Source organism: Lissotriton helveticus, chromosome 8, assembly GCF_964261635.1.
Source record: "Lissotriton helveticus chromosome 8, aLisHel1.1, whole genome shotgun sequence".
Classification (NCBI taxonomy): Eukaryota; Metazoa; Chordata; class Amphibia; order Caudata; family Salamandridae; genus Lissotriton; species Lissotriton helveticus.
The window spans coordinates 1,350,841,010-1,350,860,309 of NC_136069.1; the positions used below are offsets into that span (position 1 = coordinate 1,350,841,010).

The 19,300-nt window shown below is 39.8% G+C and overlaps 1 protein-coding gene across 1 annotated transcript in view; it reads left to right on the forward strand.

Moving 5' to 3' along the window:
* The first annotated feature begins 1,344 nt into the window (after positions 1–1,344).
* Positions 1,345–19,300, forward strand: part of POU1F1 (POU class 1 homeobox 1) — a 91,805-nt gene continuing 73,849 nt past the window's right edge. The window contains exon 1 of the mRNA XM_078656196.1: positions 1,345–1,486. Coding sequence (XP_078512322.1) covers positions 1,345–1,486 — 142 coding nt within the window. The remainder of the gene's footprint in view (positions 1,487–19,300) is intronic.

Sequence of the window (19,300 nt, forward strand, 5' to 3'; positions counted from 1 at the left end):
TTTCTGTAGGATCCCCAGAAAATAAACTTAAGATTTGAACCTATGGAGTAGTGTGCGGCGTGTTTCTTGATTGAAACAATTTTTTGCTGAAAAATATATATATATATATATATATATATATATATATATGTATGTATATATATATATATATATATACATACATATATATATATATATATATATATATATATATATATATATATCATCAAGGTACATATATGTGGAGCTACATATAGTAAAATGTTGATGACCTCTAGAAACTTACCTTCACGGTATTTGTGTCCTCGATATATATGACACAATATTTTGGTCCACGATATTTCTGTTTCCATTCAAACTGTTATGTGACTGTCCATCAGTCAGATATTATGCTAATCTGCATTCGATCTGTCCAACTGTCTGTCCACATTTCTGGGCAGTATGATATATCCAAATGATCCCATGATGTGTCAGTTATTCGATCTATCTATCTATCCATCTATCTATCTATCTATCTATCTATCTATCTATCTATCTATCTATCTATCTATCTATCTATCTATCTATCTATCTATCTATCTATCTATCTATCTATCTATCTATCTATCTATCTGTCTGTCTGTCTGTCTGTCTGTTTGTCTGTCTGTCTGTCTGTGTATCTGTCTGGCTGTCAATCTGTCTGTCTGTCTGTCCATCCATCTGTCTGTCTGTCTGTCAATTATTTTAGTTGCTTATCTGTGATCAGTGTCTTGGAGGTTTGTTTTCCTAGTCATATATATTGTCGCTTTCACTCTAGTCTACAATATAGGCAGTGATGAAAATGTAAATTTCGCTGCTTGTTTTCTTTCCCAGTGGATTCGTTTTGTTTGGGTCCCTCTTCACTCATTGGCCATGTAAACGGACTAATCCATGCCTCAGCTAACAGGTGTTGCGTTTTAAAGATGCTCTATTTTCACTTTACCTGCTGGACTCTCGTTCGAATGATTTCTTCCCAATGATTGTCCAGGTTTCCACAGGGCAGACGCCAAGGCCCGGCTTAGGGACATTGTTGCCCGCGCTCTCAGGTTACCCCTTTCTTCCGCTCAGATTGGACGGGGATTGTGCTTGGGTGGAAGGGAGTGGGCGCTGTGTTGACACAGCAATACTCCTGGGAAAGGCACATTAACATGGATCATGGGATTTCCGAGCAGTATAAATACCTGCACACGACCTGCGCGAGCCCTGCAGTCAGTCCCATGATGTTTATATGCAAGTGAAAAGGGCCGAGCGATCCTCCTGCGAAGCCATCAATCATTCCCAACTCACCGTGGGCAGAGTCTAGGGCCGCGCTTTACCTTTCCTTCCTTCTTCCTTCCTTCCAAGGGGATGAGTTTCCAGGCTTTCGTTACTACCGACCCTTTCGTCTCCCTGAACTCTGACCCCCCCTCCGCTCTGCCTCTGCGGATGCACCCCAGCACGGTGGAGTACCTGCCGGCTTCCAACCACCCCACCAATGTCGTGTCGACAGGTACCGTACCTTACTAACATTCCTCTTTTCGCTTTTCAGTACTAACACTACTATAGTGGTAGGCACGCGCCCTCAGGGTGCCCACGAGAAAGGCTGGCGCAGCCCAACAACGCCCATAGTCTTGGAAGGTGAGTGGTTTTAAGTTAAGAACTACAACAAATCAGAACTGCAGACTGAGAGAAGAATTTTTTTGTTTTTTTAGAAAACAAATTTGTGCCTCCGAAAAATTGATCTACGTGTTTTTAGTTTTATATAGCGTGAACTAGACCCGAAGGTATCAGAGCGCTTTACATGAGCACCAGTTAAGTCACAGACAGCCACATTATTATTTTTGGGTAAGGTGGATAATAAGTGATTTGCCCAAAGTCACAGGATGTTGAGCTTCCCTGCCGAGACTCGAGGTTCCCCAGCTCCGAGGTAGACTGCTTTAGCTGCTATGCCACATCCTCCTTTGTGGAGAGAGCTAATCTTGTGGTTATATGTCAGAATGTCTCAAATAGAACTATCGCCTGACATACATATCTCCCTTTGGATGTAGCTTTTCCATGATTAACTCCAATGTGGTGATATTTTGTAAACAGTATTTGGGATATGACATTTTTGTCAGGCGATATTCTGACAATCAATTTCTGGCATCAAAAACTATGTGGTCTTGGAATGCACATCTTTTGTACTCGTTCTGTAGGTGAAATATCAGAGAATACTAGTCACCGAACAGAGAGTTAGTTATCTGCCAGATTGGCAGGTTGACCAGCAACCTTCTTTGGAAAAGTTCATAAAGCTAGTAACCAGGGTGTATAGTTGGGAGAGGTTTGGAGCAGTCTCGTCTGTACTTCATTCTGCGGTGCAAAGATGGTCCAAATAATGAACCTAATCTGCGTGCATTTAAAGCATTTTCCAACTAGACGTCATATCAACGTAGAGCCAAACAATATGTACCAGGAATTTAATTCATTCTGATTTTAGTGCTTCTAGAACAAGGCTACCTTCGAAATATAAACAGATGCATAGCAATCAACCCGCAATATTGTCTTTGTCCTTAGAATTTAGGAGCAAGATTAGAAGAAAATGAAAAACGTTGGTAATATGGGTTCTTTTACCCGTCATATAGTGCTTTGCACAATGTTTCAATGGCACCTTCATGAAGGCTGTGTTCATCTTTTTCCTCAAAATACAGCGCGATGGCCAACTTTTATCATTAATTCTAGTGAACTATTTGTGAGAAAGGAAACATTTTGCATTTTAGGGAGTATATTTAACTTTTAAAGTTGAAACACCTGTGAATATGGCATCCTTTCATTTGGCCACGTCAATGTAGTTGCTTCCATTTTGGCAGTAGGCGAATAGATGTGTCGCGGAGCCCTTTTGAGTCATCCGTTGCACGCAGGGTAAACATTTCTCCATCCAGGATGCATCTATGGGGACTCCTGTCCTCGTGCATTTCTGGGCACAGGATGTGGGTAAAAGAGAGGGATACATACAGGGGTGTCTCCTACCAACATCACCATTGGACTGCGCATCCGTGTTCTCATGTCCAGTATTCATCACAACCTTTTATATGTATGGGTGAAAGTAAATACCATGAACATTAATTAGTGTTGGTACTAATGATACTGCCCTTGTTACCCCAGAGCTTTGGGTTCATGAAGGCAGCTGCAGGCACAGAAAGTAAACTGGATTCTTTTAACCATCATTTCTTTCAGTCATTTGGTCTCATTGCTCTTCCCACTGCCCAAAAAGCAGCAAAAAAGGATGCTGAAGGGCAGTGGTACCACACTGTGAAGCGATGGGTGATCAAGAGGTGCATGATACCATGTCCGCTTCCCCTGGGATTGTGGTGAATCAACATCATTAGTGAATACTTGAATTTTGGGAAGCTCCCTTATTCATTGGTTTGCATCAACATTAGACCATGGATTGGTGGCAACAATTTGAAATGAATCAATTGAACACACTGATTATATCACTACGACACTTATTATATTCTATTGTATTGTAAATTGCATTTATATGGCGCTTAGTACTCCTGACGAGGCATCAAAGTGCTTTTCCAGTAGCACACTACTCGGATCCCATAAAGGATTAGTGCTGAATTAGTATAGTGAAAAATGAAAGTAATTTGATTGGGGGATATGTTAGTCAGTTATTTGGTTGAGAAGGATAGGGGAGGGATAGAAAAGGGAAAAAAGGTTTGAATTTACAAAGCACTTGCTACCTCTGATGGGTTGTTGAAGCGCTTTCTTGGCGAGTAGTACGCTACTCTGGTACCCATAAAGGATTAGTGGTGAATTAGTATAGTGAAATATGCAAGTAATTTTAATGGTGGATATGTTATTCAGTTATTTGTATTGAGAAGGATAGCGGAGGGATAGAAGAGGGTAAAAGGTTCTCATTTATATAGTGTTTGCTATCCATAATGGGGTGTTGAAGCGCTTTTTCGGCAAGTAGCACGTTACTCTGGAACCCATAAAGTATTAGTGGTTAATTAGTAAAGTGAAATCACACTGTGCTTTGTAAAGTTCATAAAACAGCTTACGCTGGAGAATCACATTATCTATGAACACACCAGTACTTAAAGGGCCATATTTACAAGGAAGTAACACAGTGCAGTGCTGCAAGCCACTTGGCTGCGCCGCGAGGCGTTACTTCCGAAGCAAAGGGATGCGTCATATTTACAACAATATGATGTATCCCTGAGTTTTCCCCTGCACTGCCTCACAATTGGATGCCTTGCGCCAACGCAGGCACCCTTGCACTATGGTGCAAGTAAGGAACCCATGCTCGTCACCTTAGATGCTGCAGTTGTACACATCAGAAACAATAGATACTAGGGTGCACCTATGGAAACACCTTTGCATTTTTTAGTTCAAAGCTTTCATTCATATACATTTAGTTTTAGGGCCCGTCGCTTTTTGCACTTAATGTTTTACATTCGCCATGGGACTTTTCAAGTGAGTCTGGATCGGCTTTGTATTTTGAACCCAATTGGAGTATTGTTTTCCAGGTGGGTAGTATTAGGGTAAATTAATCAAAGTCCATTGTAGTTTTTCAAAAGCACATCTATAATTATCTAAGAGAAGATGCCGTTTGATCGACAGAATACATAGGTTTAGGTTCCTCCATTGTGATTTCTTTGTCAGTGCTACCCAGTTAGCACTACTGTGCCATGGGTTACCTATATAGGTGTTGCATTGACTAGCAATTGGGGTTTTGAAGCAAGATCTTGAAAGCACAGCACACCAGAGTTTTTTAATCAGACCTATAGACGGCTTTTGCCGTCCCCCCACACTCATGTAATCAAAAAAGTTGATAAATATAGACATCTATACATACATCGAGAGGCTTTGGGTCAGTCCTCTGGCCTGCTCAACTGCCATTCACAGTTTGCTTCCACCCACCACAGCAAATGGAGCAAAGGTTCAGACCACTTAAGTCGGTGGCTATTTTGTGCTGTGAGGGACAGCTATTTGCCTGACCGCATATGCAATCCACCCACAAAGCTCACCTAATATACTTTAGTTTTTAGGCATTCTTGTGTTTTAAACTATGTCTTCAGGTTACTGTAATTCAGAGCCAATAGTATATTTTGTGTGTGCTAGTAAATATCATATTTCCTTTGAGGTACATTAAACTTAAAAAGGATTTCTGCATCTATTCTAAGTACACCTGCCTTCTAGGAAACACACATACTTTCTATTAAAATGAAATGCATTGGTAATTTTAATTCTTTGAATTTTTTACTGCAACCACATGACTGCCTAACTTAGGCAGTGGCATATTTTCTTGTTTTTTCTTTCGGTGACATTCGCTTACAATAAAAAAAATAGTATATTAATAACCATTGTTCCTGCTTACTAAGGCCAGGTGTTTGGGCTTTTCCAATGTGTGTTGGTGTCCTTTGCCTTGACTCTGAATCTCCTGTAAAGATAAAGAAGCCTGAGCTATCAGCCATGTTAGAAGGAGGTGGGGGATCTGGAAGTTAAAATTGTAGGCCTATTGATGTGAACTAGGAGAGAATTTTACAGGTCAGGCATGACGTGGAGTGTAGCTGTAATGCTGTTAACATGGGGAGGTTCATTTTAATATTATATCAAATAAAATAATGTAAATAAATATTTAAATAACAAATTAGTGTATTATATTAAAAGAGTGCTTTTCATTTTACGAGAGTCCCTATGCAGTCTGGATTTTGTTGTAATTGTTTCTGAACAAATGCAGTTCTACCTGTTTGAAAGATAAGCCCTTACCTCACAATGAAGTAATCAATGTAATTGCTTTATGGGCAATTTCCCTCCCTTTGATATTAAACAGATTTGTTTGCAGGTCAATGTAAATAATAATTGATGATGGGCATGGAGATTTCTTGATTGGCTCAACCAGTAAAGATGAGGAAAGCGTTACATTTGCTTTACTTTTTAAAGCTGTAGAATACATTGTTGGTCACATGAAAAGTATAGATTAATTAGAAATCAAAATCGGATTTTGTAAGACACATTCCTTATTTGTTTGTTGCTTTCTGTCAAGTCCACTTAGAGACCACCCTCAGTCATAGCTGCTCTTTTCTCCACCTTGGACCACTCGTGTCTCTGCACCAACCAACTCACTGCTCCCTCAGTCCTGATTTATTTTTCACTCTCTGCCTCCCATAATTCTCTTATGATCCCATTTCTCCCCACACATTTATGTTTCACATTATTTTAATGATAATCCACCTGTCCCTCATGTTGACTCCTCAGTCCCCAGCCCCACCACAAGCACTTCACCATGATCCCTTACATATTCCTCTCAGGCCTCACCATATATCTTCCTTACACCCCATGTTTCCTTCTCCATAGGTACCTGCTCTAGCTTGGATGTTCTTTGTGGACTCATAACAGCAGCATACTAACCAGTCCTGCATCTTTAATGCAGGTAGGCCGAGACACTATAGATGCCATGTAGCAGAATAGGTGTCCTTTTCCAATTGGTTGACATGGCAGAGCTCAGCAAGACACACAGACTGTTTTGTTAATAAGTAATTTTATGAAAACTCAAGTCTGTAGCATGTTAATGAACATTGATTAATGAGAAGCACAAACTCTCAGCTACGAAAACCCGCAAGAGTGAAGATCCTACTTAAATGTACGATCAGCTTTACCTTTAGGATGGGTCAGTCGACTAGGTAAAAAATGCCGGTAGTTAAGCGGTTCAGCTTGTTCACCAATTGCCAAACGTGGGAGTGAGGTCTTTTGAAAATACTGCTTAAATGTGGCCATAGCCCCTCATTTCATCCTTGCCAATTTTCAAAATGTGGTCTCCCTTACATCCTAAGACTTCTAAATTGCCACTTTAGAGCCCATCTCTTTTCTTCACTACAGCCTGCTGTATTCCTCCATTAGGTTAGACTCGTTATCTCATGTTAGGCCATTGCAACTCCCTCTTGTTTCATGCTTGTTTATAAAAAATAACACAGTAAACCCGCAAATGTAAAAAAGGCGATGCAAAAACTCTAAATAATGTATGAAATATCAAGGTTAAAAAAAATAATTACACTACTTTACTGTCTACAATAGATAGACAATCAAATTTAAAAGTATCTTAACATAACCAACAATTGATCTTCTAAACGTCCAAAAGGAAATATTTACCGAAGGCTAACACTTTTCCATGAGTGAATCAATGTTGACTATATGCAAAAACAGTTTGCACTAACTACATCTGCACTACAACTCCAATGATCCACTGGTGATAGTATGTAATATAAGTTCTACAACATTTAGCGATCACTAGTTTTTAGGGTCACAGTCAGAGGCTCCATGCCAAGGAGCGACTGAGCATTAAGTATTGAACTACAGAAATGTGCGTGGGACAGCATAACTAGAGGTGTAGCACAGGCCTCTGCAACCCCTGCGATTTTGGGGGCTCTCCAGGCCCCCCAACCTTTCATGGTGGTCCAATTTCAGTCAAAGGTCAATGAATATCTGTGAAATACTGGCAGCTCAAGGGTCCCATTATTTTATGTTTCACCACTGAACATCACCACAGACCCTGATTAACAGAGACAATGTTGACTTGTTTAGAAATCGTGTTAGCAAATTCTCCCTAACATTTTGTAGGTAGTACAGGAAAAATGACAGCGAGTAAATGTTTCTATCATCTCTTGCTGACAAACAAACATATGAGTTTACCATACAGCCGTTTAGGCGATGGCCAAGTTTTCCCATGTCATCCCATGCAGAACCTCCCCATCCGAATCTCTGATTAAATATGCATGAAACGCAATATGTAATTGCAAATGTTGAATAACATTAAAGTAATTAGGAACCTAGGTACTGCTGCTCACAGCGTTAGGTCATACATGCCAATAAATCTTCTTATTTAACATATGAGGGTTTTCTGAAAGCTTCTTCAAATTTAGGTTTTAAAAACTCGCTCTATTTTAAACAGCCATGGCATCAAACTTGTACTTTCACGAATAGCAGGTCTTATTGGACTAATCCCTATAGCTCATCCATTGGGTATTTGAAAAGGCGAATTCAATACAGCAGAATATGGCATCATTGGCTCAACTTTAAAGGGGATCATTGAAGAAGCTCATCACAGGCCATAAGGGGTCTAAATGAAAAGTACTTTTCATGATTCCATCCTGTCATTCAGCCAAATGAAAACAGGTTTCTATATGATCAATTTACCCAACCCTCGGTACTGATCAATCTTCTAGTTTCCATAACCAGTTATTTACTGTTGTGGAGTTTAATAGAAAGTTGTTTCTGATAAGAGAAGTAAATCATTAGTTAATCCAAATAGGCTATTCTCATTTCTTGCATGAAAATCTGTGTCCTGTTCATTTTATCCGAAAAGTCACAGCACAGAGTTTAATTAGGCAAACATTAGCTTTTTGACACTGCTGGCTGGTGCTGGTTATTGACAAAAGTGTTTGGGGCCAAAATGCAGCCATGACATACACTTTGAACCACAGAGAATTCTTCAGTGTATTTGCCTCCGGCATCATGACACATTCTTGCACAATAATTAGTATGAAGTATGTGGGCAATCTCAAAAAGGTCTTGATTTTGCACCCGATTCCTCTAGGGTGGAAAATAGATTGTAGCAATTCACAACATCAAAAGCAACCTTAAAATTCAAGAAGGCTAGGTAATGATTCCAATTAATTTCCACCCCCTTCCCTAACCACACCTCCCCAGTCTGTCTCATTAGCTCATTTCAGCCTGACTAATCTTCTCATTTCACACTGTACCAATGCCCTCACATATATATCTTCAGTTTCCTCAAAGGCTGTCTGAGTCAATGAAAGCAAAAATGTGTCTGTATATTTACTTCTTACTTGGCAAACCACACCAAATAATACTGGTACAAATACTTTCTGTGAGGATGTGAAGGAAGCTTATTTTCAAATAGTTTCAAACGAAAATTCAGAATTAATTTTCAACACTTTTTACTTTTTCATTGATTCTTTATGTGGGGGTTGGTCACAAGATAGAGCCACCTCTAGACTCCCTCACAGTGGGACAAATAGGGTCAGTGACTTCGCATTGCCCGAAGGGGACGTCTTCTCTGTTTATGATGATGTTTCCTGGAAAGGGGATGTGGGGGGTCACAGCGCTCTCCTGAGCCAGTGAACGGATGAATAGTTTACTAGCAGTTCTATGAAGTCATTTGTTCTTAAACTGTGCGTGCAATTTTTTTATTCAGGAGTGCATAAACATATCTGGTGAGGGACAGGCAGCGGTGGTTTTATGAAGGTGTAAAATATGTCAACAATTCAATTGTAATACTACACAAAACTGAAAACGGGGAATTAAGGAGTAATAGAAAGGAGTGAATTAATATTCTCAACTAAACTGCAATCAGACTCCAAAAACACAAAGAAAACCTGAAAATGAAGAGTAAATCTAGGTGAACATAAATAAATATAAGTTGCTCCATCAATTGTTTAAAAAATGAGTTCTCCTGCTCTCTTTCTTTTCTTTCCAATGTGTTAATATCGAGACTGGATTAATGGAAAATACAAATTGGTGGACATACATGTTTGTGAATACAGAAAAGAGGTCAAAGGGAAAGCCAAAGAACAGCCATGGAGATCAAACAGCAGTTTAATTTTCAGTTTCATGAATGCAAAATGCAACTGGGCTCTAAAACATTTGCCTTTGAATTGCTATATTTCTAACGTATTGAATACGGGATGCATAGATTGATTTGATGATATCAACATAGCACAATATCCTTTCACAGCAGTTAGGTGCACTCAAACTGATACACAAAGGCCATCGTTAATGGCTAATTTTACAGCCTAGAATAGACCCTTTTGACCTACGAACAGAACTATGGCCCCATTTTGAATACTCAACAGTACATATTTCCTTTCAACAGACCATTAAAATATGATGCAGCATATGCACGATTTTGATGATATCACATTCTAATTAATTAACTTTAAACATCATTCTATCAGTGCTGAAACAAACGCGTTTTTGAAGCTGCCTAATGGACTTTGAGGACGTAGGGGGCATGCCTGCATGTGTAACTAGCATTGGCAAAGCCAATAGGTCTGGCGTCATCCGCTAGCCTTTTGGCAATTCTTGTATTGCTTTGTGGCTTTTGCAAGACTTTATTGCTAGGGAACCTGCAAGACATTTGTCAATACAAATACCAATATTCAGCAAAGGCAAACACAAATTTGATCTCAAAAGCACACATTACCATTGTACTCCCTGGCACTAAAGTGAAGTACTTTGTGTGTGGATGTGCTCTTTGTGAAAGTGAATGCATAGTGAAGTCAGTCAATGGCTGAAGAGCCGTGAGAAGTTGGAGAAAGATGTTAATGACACAACCACAGACAAATGGATGAAGCGTGGCTGAACATTCCTATTAGTAACTATGTCAGAAATACATTTAAGTGGAATCAAAAGGTCTAGGCTAACACACACCTAAAAAGGTAACCTTTATGTCAATGGCAGCAAGCCTCTCACCTTTGAGAAAGAAAGAAAGAAAGAAAGATAGAGAAAGGAGGAAAGTAATAAGGAAAGACGGGAAGAAAAAAGAAAGGCAAGAAAAAAGGAAAGAATGGAGGCAAGAAGGAAGGAAAAGAAAGAAAAACAAAAGAAAGAAAGTGTGAGAGAAAGAAAGAAAGAAAAGGATAGAAAATAAATCAAGGAAGAAGGAAAGAAAAAAATAAGGCAAGAGAGCAGAATGGAAAGGGGAGGAAGAAAAGAAAGATGGAAAGCAAGAACGAAGGACAGAATAAATGAAAGCAAGAACAAAGTAAAGAAGGAGTGAAAGCAATAAAGAGGGAAAGAAGTACTGAAATTAAAAAATGAAAGCATAAAAAAGCAACAACCAATTGAAAGCAGGAAAAAAAGAGCAGAAGGAAGACAAAAGAGTAGGTTAACCAACAACGAGGGAAAGGAGGAATGAAAGAAAAAAAGAAGGAAAGAATTAATGAAAGATTGAAAGAAACGTAGAAAGAAGATAAGCAGGAATGAAAGGAAAATGAAACACAATAAAGAAGGGTGGAATGAAGAGTAAAAGAAAAAAGGCAGCAAGAAAGAATAAAAGACCAAAGAAAGAAGGTGTGAAAGAAAAAAGAAATCAGGAAAGAAGAAAATAAATACTGAAAGAATTAAAGAAAAAAGAAAGCAAGGAAGAAGCCAAGAAAGAAGGAATGAAAGAAAAAATTCAAAAAGAGAGGTCGAATGGAAGATTGAAAGAAAAACAAAAGAAGGAATGAAATAATGAAAGAAAGAAATGAAAGAAGAAATGCAAGAAAAAAGGAAAGAAAGAGAAGAGGAGAGAAAGGAAGAATGCTAGAATGAAGGAAGAAAGAAAAAAGAAAGAAAATAAGCAATTCAATGAATTGTTACAAACGCTGCAAATTAAACATGATAAAGGCTGATTTTCTTCCTGGGCAATGTTTAATAAAGAATCATTACTGAAATTTAGATTAAAAAAAGGCATTCTGAAGAATCGTCTGCTTATGAGTTCACTAGTATAATATTGAAGTTTTTGACAACATAATGCAGATGCGTTTCAAATGGACACAATCTGTTATGAAATTCCTCTTGGAGTGTAATTTTTTTATCTGAGAAAGTCAGATAAATAACAGAATTTCTCAAAAGGAATTTGCAAAAGCATCAGCAGGAGATATGAATTCATAAAAGTATGGCATGTGACCTGTGCTCATAACTGGTATAAAGTATCCTGTTGTCACATCAGGCTCTCGACATAAAGGTACCATCAAAGTAATAAATTAAAAACAAAAATATTGGCAAAGAAGAAAACTAGTTTCTGTGTGAAAATGCTCCACATTGAAAAAGCAAAATGCAGTCACTCAAGGTGAAGTTATTCAATGGGCTGACCCCCTGCTGTATGCTGTAGTGGGCGGAAGCAAAATGTGAATGACACATCTACAAGGAATCTATCAAATGCACACCATCCACAGAGAACGCCACCCTATTCATTCAACACCTGCAATTCAAGCTGCACATCTCAGAAAATTTCACCCAGAATAGAACGCTTGCAACATTATTGCTCTGCTCTCTTTCGTCTCCAGAGCCTACATTCTCCTCGGTGATCTCAACTTTCACCTGGAAGAGCAAAACGATGCCTGCTCCACAGCACTCCTCGAAAACTAGAGCACCATTGGACTCACCTAGCTCATCCCAGAAGCAAGACACACTGCATGGCATACACAGGACCCCATCTTCACCACAAGTGACAACATCAAATACAACTCCACCACACCATTCTTATGGACCAACCACTCCATCATCCACTTCGAAATCAACACACATTAAGTCATCACCCCTACCAAGTTCAACTTTCCAAGCCACAGCTAGGGCAAACTTACAGAAGCAGACTGGCTGAGAGCCCCCAGCCCAGATCAACCTTGCCCCACATACAACCTCAACAACGACATCAACAACTTGAACAACTGGAACAAGAACTGAGCAGACTCGCTCGCGCTCATCTAACCCTACAAGCATAGTAGATTATACACGCAGGCCATCTGGTAGTATACAGAAGACCTCCAAGACACCAAACAACACTGTAAACAGCTAGAAAGTAAACAGGGCCAGCTACGACATCACCAACAGAACTTTCTACACGGCTGCATTCAGACACTATGACCAGCAAATAAGAGACACTAAGAAAAAAGCAGTAGTGCACCGCATCAAAGGAAGCTCCAACAGCAGCAAGGAGATCTTTTCAATTGTAAAGGATTACAACTCACCCTCAGCTACTGTCACCAACATTGCTGCCACCCAGCAACTCTGGCACAACCTATCCAACTTCTTCCACAGCAAAATCGCAAATAACTACAGCAACTTTACAACCGACTCAACCCCAAAAAATAAAATTACATTAATTCCCCAAGCAAATGCCAAACTGTAAATCATATTATGAAAGCAATTAGAAAAACAGCATTTGTTCTTTTCCTGTCTTCTATATTTTCTCTCTTCTTCTTAGCTTTAGATCCAACACATGTTTTGTTTTGATGAGGTGTACCCCACGACTTCCTCAGGCTAAAAATATAATAGAAATAAAATACTGGTTGTGGTGTTTAGCTTAAACAAATGATATAACACCTGTGTTATAGTGCCTATTTTGTAATGTCCTAGTTGCTGGTAGGAACCCATGGTTATTTGCATATTAATATATTCATAATTTCTTGTTTCTTGTTTTGGGTGTCCCAAATAGCACCCCCAATCTATGACAAGTGTTAAACAAGGAGGAATACATGTATTTAGGGCTTGGTCACCCGAGGTACCCGTGTCTATATACCCTCCCTATAGTACATAAGGATTTGCCTTTCCCACCACTGAGACCTATTGTCTCCTGCATCGGGGGTCCCACTGAGAGACTGTCACAATATGTGGACATTTTCCTACAGCCTTTAGTGTCTAACCTTCCATTATTTATTAAAGATATCAAACATAAAATTAGCCTTCTCACGGATGTAGTGTGTTAACACGGTATGGTAATAGTGACATTGGATGTCATATAACCCTGATATAGCGACAAGAGCACTAAGACGGACTTTAAGTACTAAACCACCCAATCAGTGGGAATACAGTGAGATGCTATTGGCACTGACTGAATTGATTTTGAATAACAATGTGTCTTTCTTTAACAAAGACTGGTACTAACAGATACAAGGTGTAGCCATGTACTCCAGATTTTCTCCTTCTTATGCTAGCCTCTTTATGGGGTGGCTTGAGGAAGAGTGGGTCTGAGGCCCCCGGGGAACAGAACGGAGCAACTCTATCATGTACTGGGGTCGCTGTATAGATGACTGCCTTATGATCTGGACTTGAACAACCGAAAAACTCCAACAATTCTGTGACTACCTGAACACAAATGATCTGAACATTAGATACACACATTAACACAGCAGGGAGAGTATTGTGTTTCTAGATGTGTAATTATTTATACAGGATAACCAAATACACAGCAGGCTATTTTACAAACCAACATAATGTAGCTACATTTTACATGTCTCTAGCGCACATCCCATCCATCAGATCAGGGCAAAACCATAGCGGGAGATGGTACGTGCAAGATATAAGTGCTGTCATTACACAGATTTTCAGACGTGCATTAAGGACATGAATGCAAGTTTCGCTGCAAGAGGGTATGACGTACAGATCATACAGTCAGCAGAAAATAAGATCTCTAACATGAATAGACAAGAAACTCTTAGGGAGAGGACACAGAAAAATTACACATCAAGCAAAGTACGTTTGGTAACAGACTATAATGGACTATCAAAGGTTTTATTGGGGAGTAGGTGTAAGCACTGGCACATATTATGTGCGGACAAAACCCTAGATGAGTTTACATCAGGAAGACCAGAGATCACATTCCGCCAGGGTAGAGCACTGAGGACATTATTACGCCCCAGCTATCCAATTCATAAGACATTGAAACACAGGATGAGTCAACACACACTGGGATTCTACAAATGTGGACACTGTGGCCTGTGTAGATGGGCACAAGACAAGAAAAAGGATTTCAGTGCACCAGATGGTAGGACTTTTAAAATACTCTCAAATATTAATTGCAATACCAAATATGTGGTTTATGTTATTGAATATAAATGCGGATGCATATATGTGGGAAGCACAATCAGGGCACTGAAAGAGAGAGCAAGTGAGCACCTAAGAGCCCTCAAACAAGTGGATCAGCGATATCCCATGGCAGTACATACTGCAGAATGCAAGGCACAAGGGCAACACAAACGCTTTTGATTTTATGGGATTGACTATATAGGCCCTGATCCCCGAGGAGGTAAAAAGGAACTTACCTTGTGATGCAAAGAAGCCATGTGGATAATGCGTGTAAATCAGATAAACAGGGCCTCAATACTGCTCATGAGCTACAGTACTTTCTAGGAGACTGAAACAAAAGGTATATGCATGAACAAGGAATTTGGAGATGATTGGCATATATGATGATACATATGGAGAGTCTGCACCTCTCATATAATTGGTTACATGGATTGATCCAACTGCAATTGTGACAAAGATGTAACCACCCTGCATGAGATGATATGTGATTACCCAAATGATGACATACTGAGAAAACAATGGTTTACACTGTTATTTGATGGGTGTTAGTGAACAAAATGTAAAAAATATCTATATAGATAGATGCACTATGTTATATGTACAGGAGCTATATTTTTTTCAACAATATGTGAATTCATTTGGAACTTAATAGGTCTAAGAAAATGAAGGTGCAAGGTGTGATAGTGTTTTAAGAGACAGGATGGAGACTTCTCCTTGTATTATACTATTAGTGTTTTTCATTGTTCTCCCTGAAATGCAATGGGGGATTGATATAGATTTTAGCGTTCATAAATGAGTCAATAATATTTTAGTAGCAAGATGGGGGATTTTTTGCATGCTGTACATTTAGTGCTAAGCACAATGATAAATTATGGAAATCAGCGTAGACAAACCCAACAAGGGATATACAGAAATAAAAATGGAACGGCACACACAAGATGGTGGTCGTTCTTTAATGACACATGACTAGGCAGAACATTGCACCAGATGAGCAGTCTGGCGATGATGTTTATTACCCGACTGGGACAAAGGTAACTCTACCGCTGCTCAATACTTGTGGCGCAGATTGAAGACACTACGGTGTAGAACGTAGTTGCTGCTACACGCTCAACCCTGATGACAGGTAAGCCCATTATTGTGGGTTAGAGAAGGTTACGATTTTTGCTCCCTTAATTTTGAATAAGGGGATAGTGAAGATATATACTTTTTGGGAATTTATTACAGTGATTGAGAACACTACAAGGAGAAAGACGTTTACTCGCAGCATTACTTGGATACTAATGCTGTGACAGGCACAGTTTTGAATTTGGAGTATTAAAAATAATATGATTTATGATTAATGAAGGATGGACTACGGAACACTGGTTAGACATGACATAATAATAGGGTGAATAGCCTGTATTTGGGATTTTGCCCAATTAACATTGAATAGAAGTTATTTTACACAGATACCCCCTTAATGCTTGTGTTCACCTAATACCTGGGACAAAAATACAACCAGAATGAACACCATAACCGTCATTTGGTTTGCTTGGCATTATGGCTTAATATTGACAAAATATGATATACATACATATATTTGACTGCAGGTTTAAACACACAAGCTACATTACAGGAAAGACAGGTGTACAATGGTTTCACATGGATAAAGCTTCACATTATTGTTATGGAATGCAAGGTGATGCATGTCACATGATAGATTCCTGTTTCTTGGAAATGTACCAGGCCTCTTAAGACTCCACAATAGATGTTCACAAGTGTATAAGCACCACAATATTCTATAATATGACTTAAAAATTGGAAGGGCCATTAAGGACACCCAAAACAAGAAACGATGAATATATTAATATGCAAATAAGCATGGGTTTCCACAGATTACCACCAATTAATACATTAAAAAATGAGCACTATAACACAGGTGTGATATAATGTGTTTAAGTTACACACTGCAACCAGTATATTATTTTCTATTATATTTTTATCCCTGAGGAAGTCGTGGGGTACACCACATCACGATGAAAAACATGCTGGGTCTAAGGCCTAAGGGAGAGGTGTGGCGCCGCAGCCAGGGCGACTGATGCTGGAATATGGGAATCATGGTTCGATTCCCGGCGGCAGATTAGCCCAGCACCATGTGACTCTGGGCAATAGCTTGCTTAATCTTCCCGACGGCTCCCAGCGCCTGGAGACCCTTAGGGGCGATTGTTTGCGCTTTACAAATGTGGATTATTATTATTATAAGGCTAGAAAGAAGAGAGAAAATAAAGAACACAAGAAAAGAACAAACACTGTTTTTATAATTGCTTTTATAATATGATTTACAGTAGGTCATGTGCTTGGGTGGTTAATGTAATTATGTTCAAGTGATCTGTTGGATCACAGGATTTATAGGAGGAAGGGTGAATCTTTCTACCCTTGATAGCAGCGCAACATATATTAGGACTAGTGAGAACAGCGTGGGATAATGCGTGAGCACCCAAAAAAAAACTATATTTACCCCCATTCGGCATTATACAACCCCAGAGAACGCGCTGCTGCTAACCTACTCACCACCAACAACAATTATGGCTACCTGATCGAATGGACAACCCTCACAAGAAACAACACACCGTCAATCATGCGGACCATCAACTCAGAGGTTGCAACAAACCCATGCCCCCACCACATCTTCAACCTGGAAACATCACCAATCAGCACTACCCTCACCCACATCATCAACACTTCCATCATGTTTGCCACTTTTCTGGATGAATGGAAAGTTGCAGAAATCAATGCCCTCCTCAAGACGCCCACAACTGACCGGAATCAACTTAGCAACTTTTGACCCATCTTACAGTTCCCTATTTAGCAAAAGTGAGTGAGAAGGCCATCAACAAGCAACTCACAACCCACATCGAACTTCACTATCTTCTAAACAACACTCAGTTAGGATTCTGAAAGAACAACGGAACTGAAACAGCACTCATCGAGGCCACCAATGACATTCGAATCATCCTGGACCAGGGAGAAACGCTGACCCTCATCCTGCTCGACCTCTTTGCAGCCTTCATCACTATCTCCCATCACATCCTTATCAGAAGACTCCACAGATTGGCTTATAAGGATCCACTTATGAATGTATCTCTTCCTTCCTCACTGGAAGAACCCAAAAGGTCAGGCTGCCACCCTTCACATCAGAGACCAAGATGTTGATATGCAGAGTTCTACACGGATCGTCCCTCAGCCCAACCCTTTTCAACATAAAAATGAAACCGCTAGCCAACATCATCCAATCACAAGATGTCGATGACAACCCAACTCATCCTCACCCTGACAGACAAAACAACCACTGCCAGAACCAACTTCACAAACTGCATGACCATGGTAGCTGACTGGATACTAGCAAACTGACTGCAGCTCAACTCCAAAAAGACAGAATTACTGGTCTTCGTCAACAAGACCTACCCATGGGACTCCACCTGGTGGCCTTCAGAGCTAGGCCCAACACCCATACCCACAGACCACACAAGAAATCTAGGGATCATCCTAGACGACAAGATCAACATGACAGCTCAAGTCAACACAGTTTGCAGCTCCTGCATCCACATCCTATGCTTGCTACGAAAAATGTTCAAATGGTTGCCTCAGAACACCAGACGGACCATAACACAAGCACTCAACACCAGTAAACTGAACTACGGCACTCTCTATGCTGGAAACTCCAAACAATTCCTACACAAACTCTAGACCATCCAGTGCACCACTGCAAAGCTCATACTCGACCACCCCACACATCCACGTCACACCACACCTCTGGAAGCTTCACATGCTTCCCTTTCACAAGCGCAGACAATTCAACCTTCTCAGGCACAGACAAAGCCCTACACAACACAGGACCAGAATTTCTGGACTGCCACGTACACTTTCACCAACCCACCAGCCACCTATGCTCTAACTCACTGTCACTCACACACATTCCCCGCATCCAAAAAAAACTGGAGGTCGCTCATTCTCCTACATTGCACTCAAGACAAGGAATGACCTTCCTCAACACAGCAGAGGTTCCTCCTCATTTCTTGAGTCGTGCAAGAAGCTGAAGACCTGGCTCTCCATATAAGCATCTTAGGGACCACAAACCTAGACACCTGTCGAGCACCTGGATACCCTCCAGAGTGATTAGTGCACTATAAAAATCCATATAACATAGCACACCAACAGAGCAATGGAAGAATAAAGATGGCTGAAAGCAAGTATATTGTACCTGCATTTTTGAAATATCAAAAGGTCTTGGCTAACAGTAGACCTAAAAATTCAGAATTCATTAAAATAATTATTTTCTGAAAGGTGATACATTGTTGCTATTCAAACCATTCATTTTATATAACAAATAGAGCATTTCTAAAATGTATGCAAGTATAAATTAATATTATCTACTTTTAAAGGAAACTTATGAAATCTGAATGTTGGTGAGGATTTGGCATTCTGTGCTGGATAGAAAATGGTGGGCAATATTTTTTGAACTACTAAACAAACTACAAGATTCAAACCTCTTAGCAGTATCTCTCAACGTAAGCGCTCCAACTGGAAGAGGCATTATACCTTGCCCAATAAGCAACGTGAACAAGAATTGGCAAAGCCTTGAGATTATGCTACTTTTATAGTGCACATTCACATGTTCAAGCCTTCAATACCTTACGTCATTAAAAAAGGTTCTTTGGGTGAGACACCAGTCTTTTCTGTAATAGGCTTTATGACCATTTGCTATCAC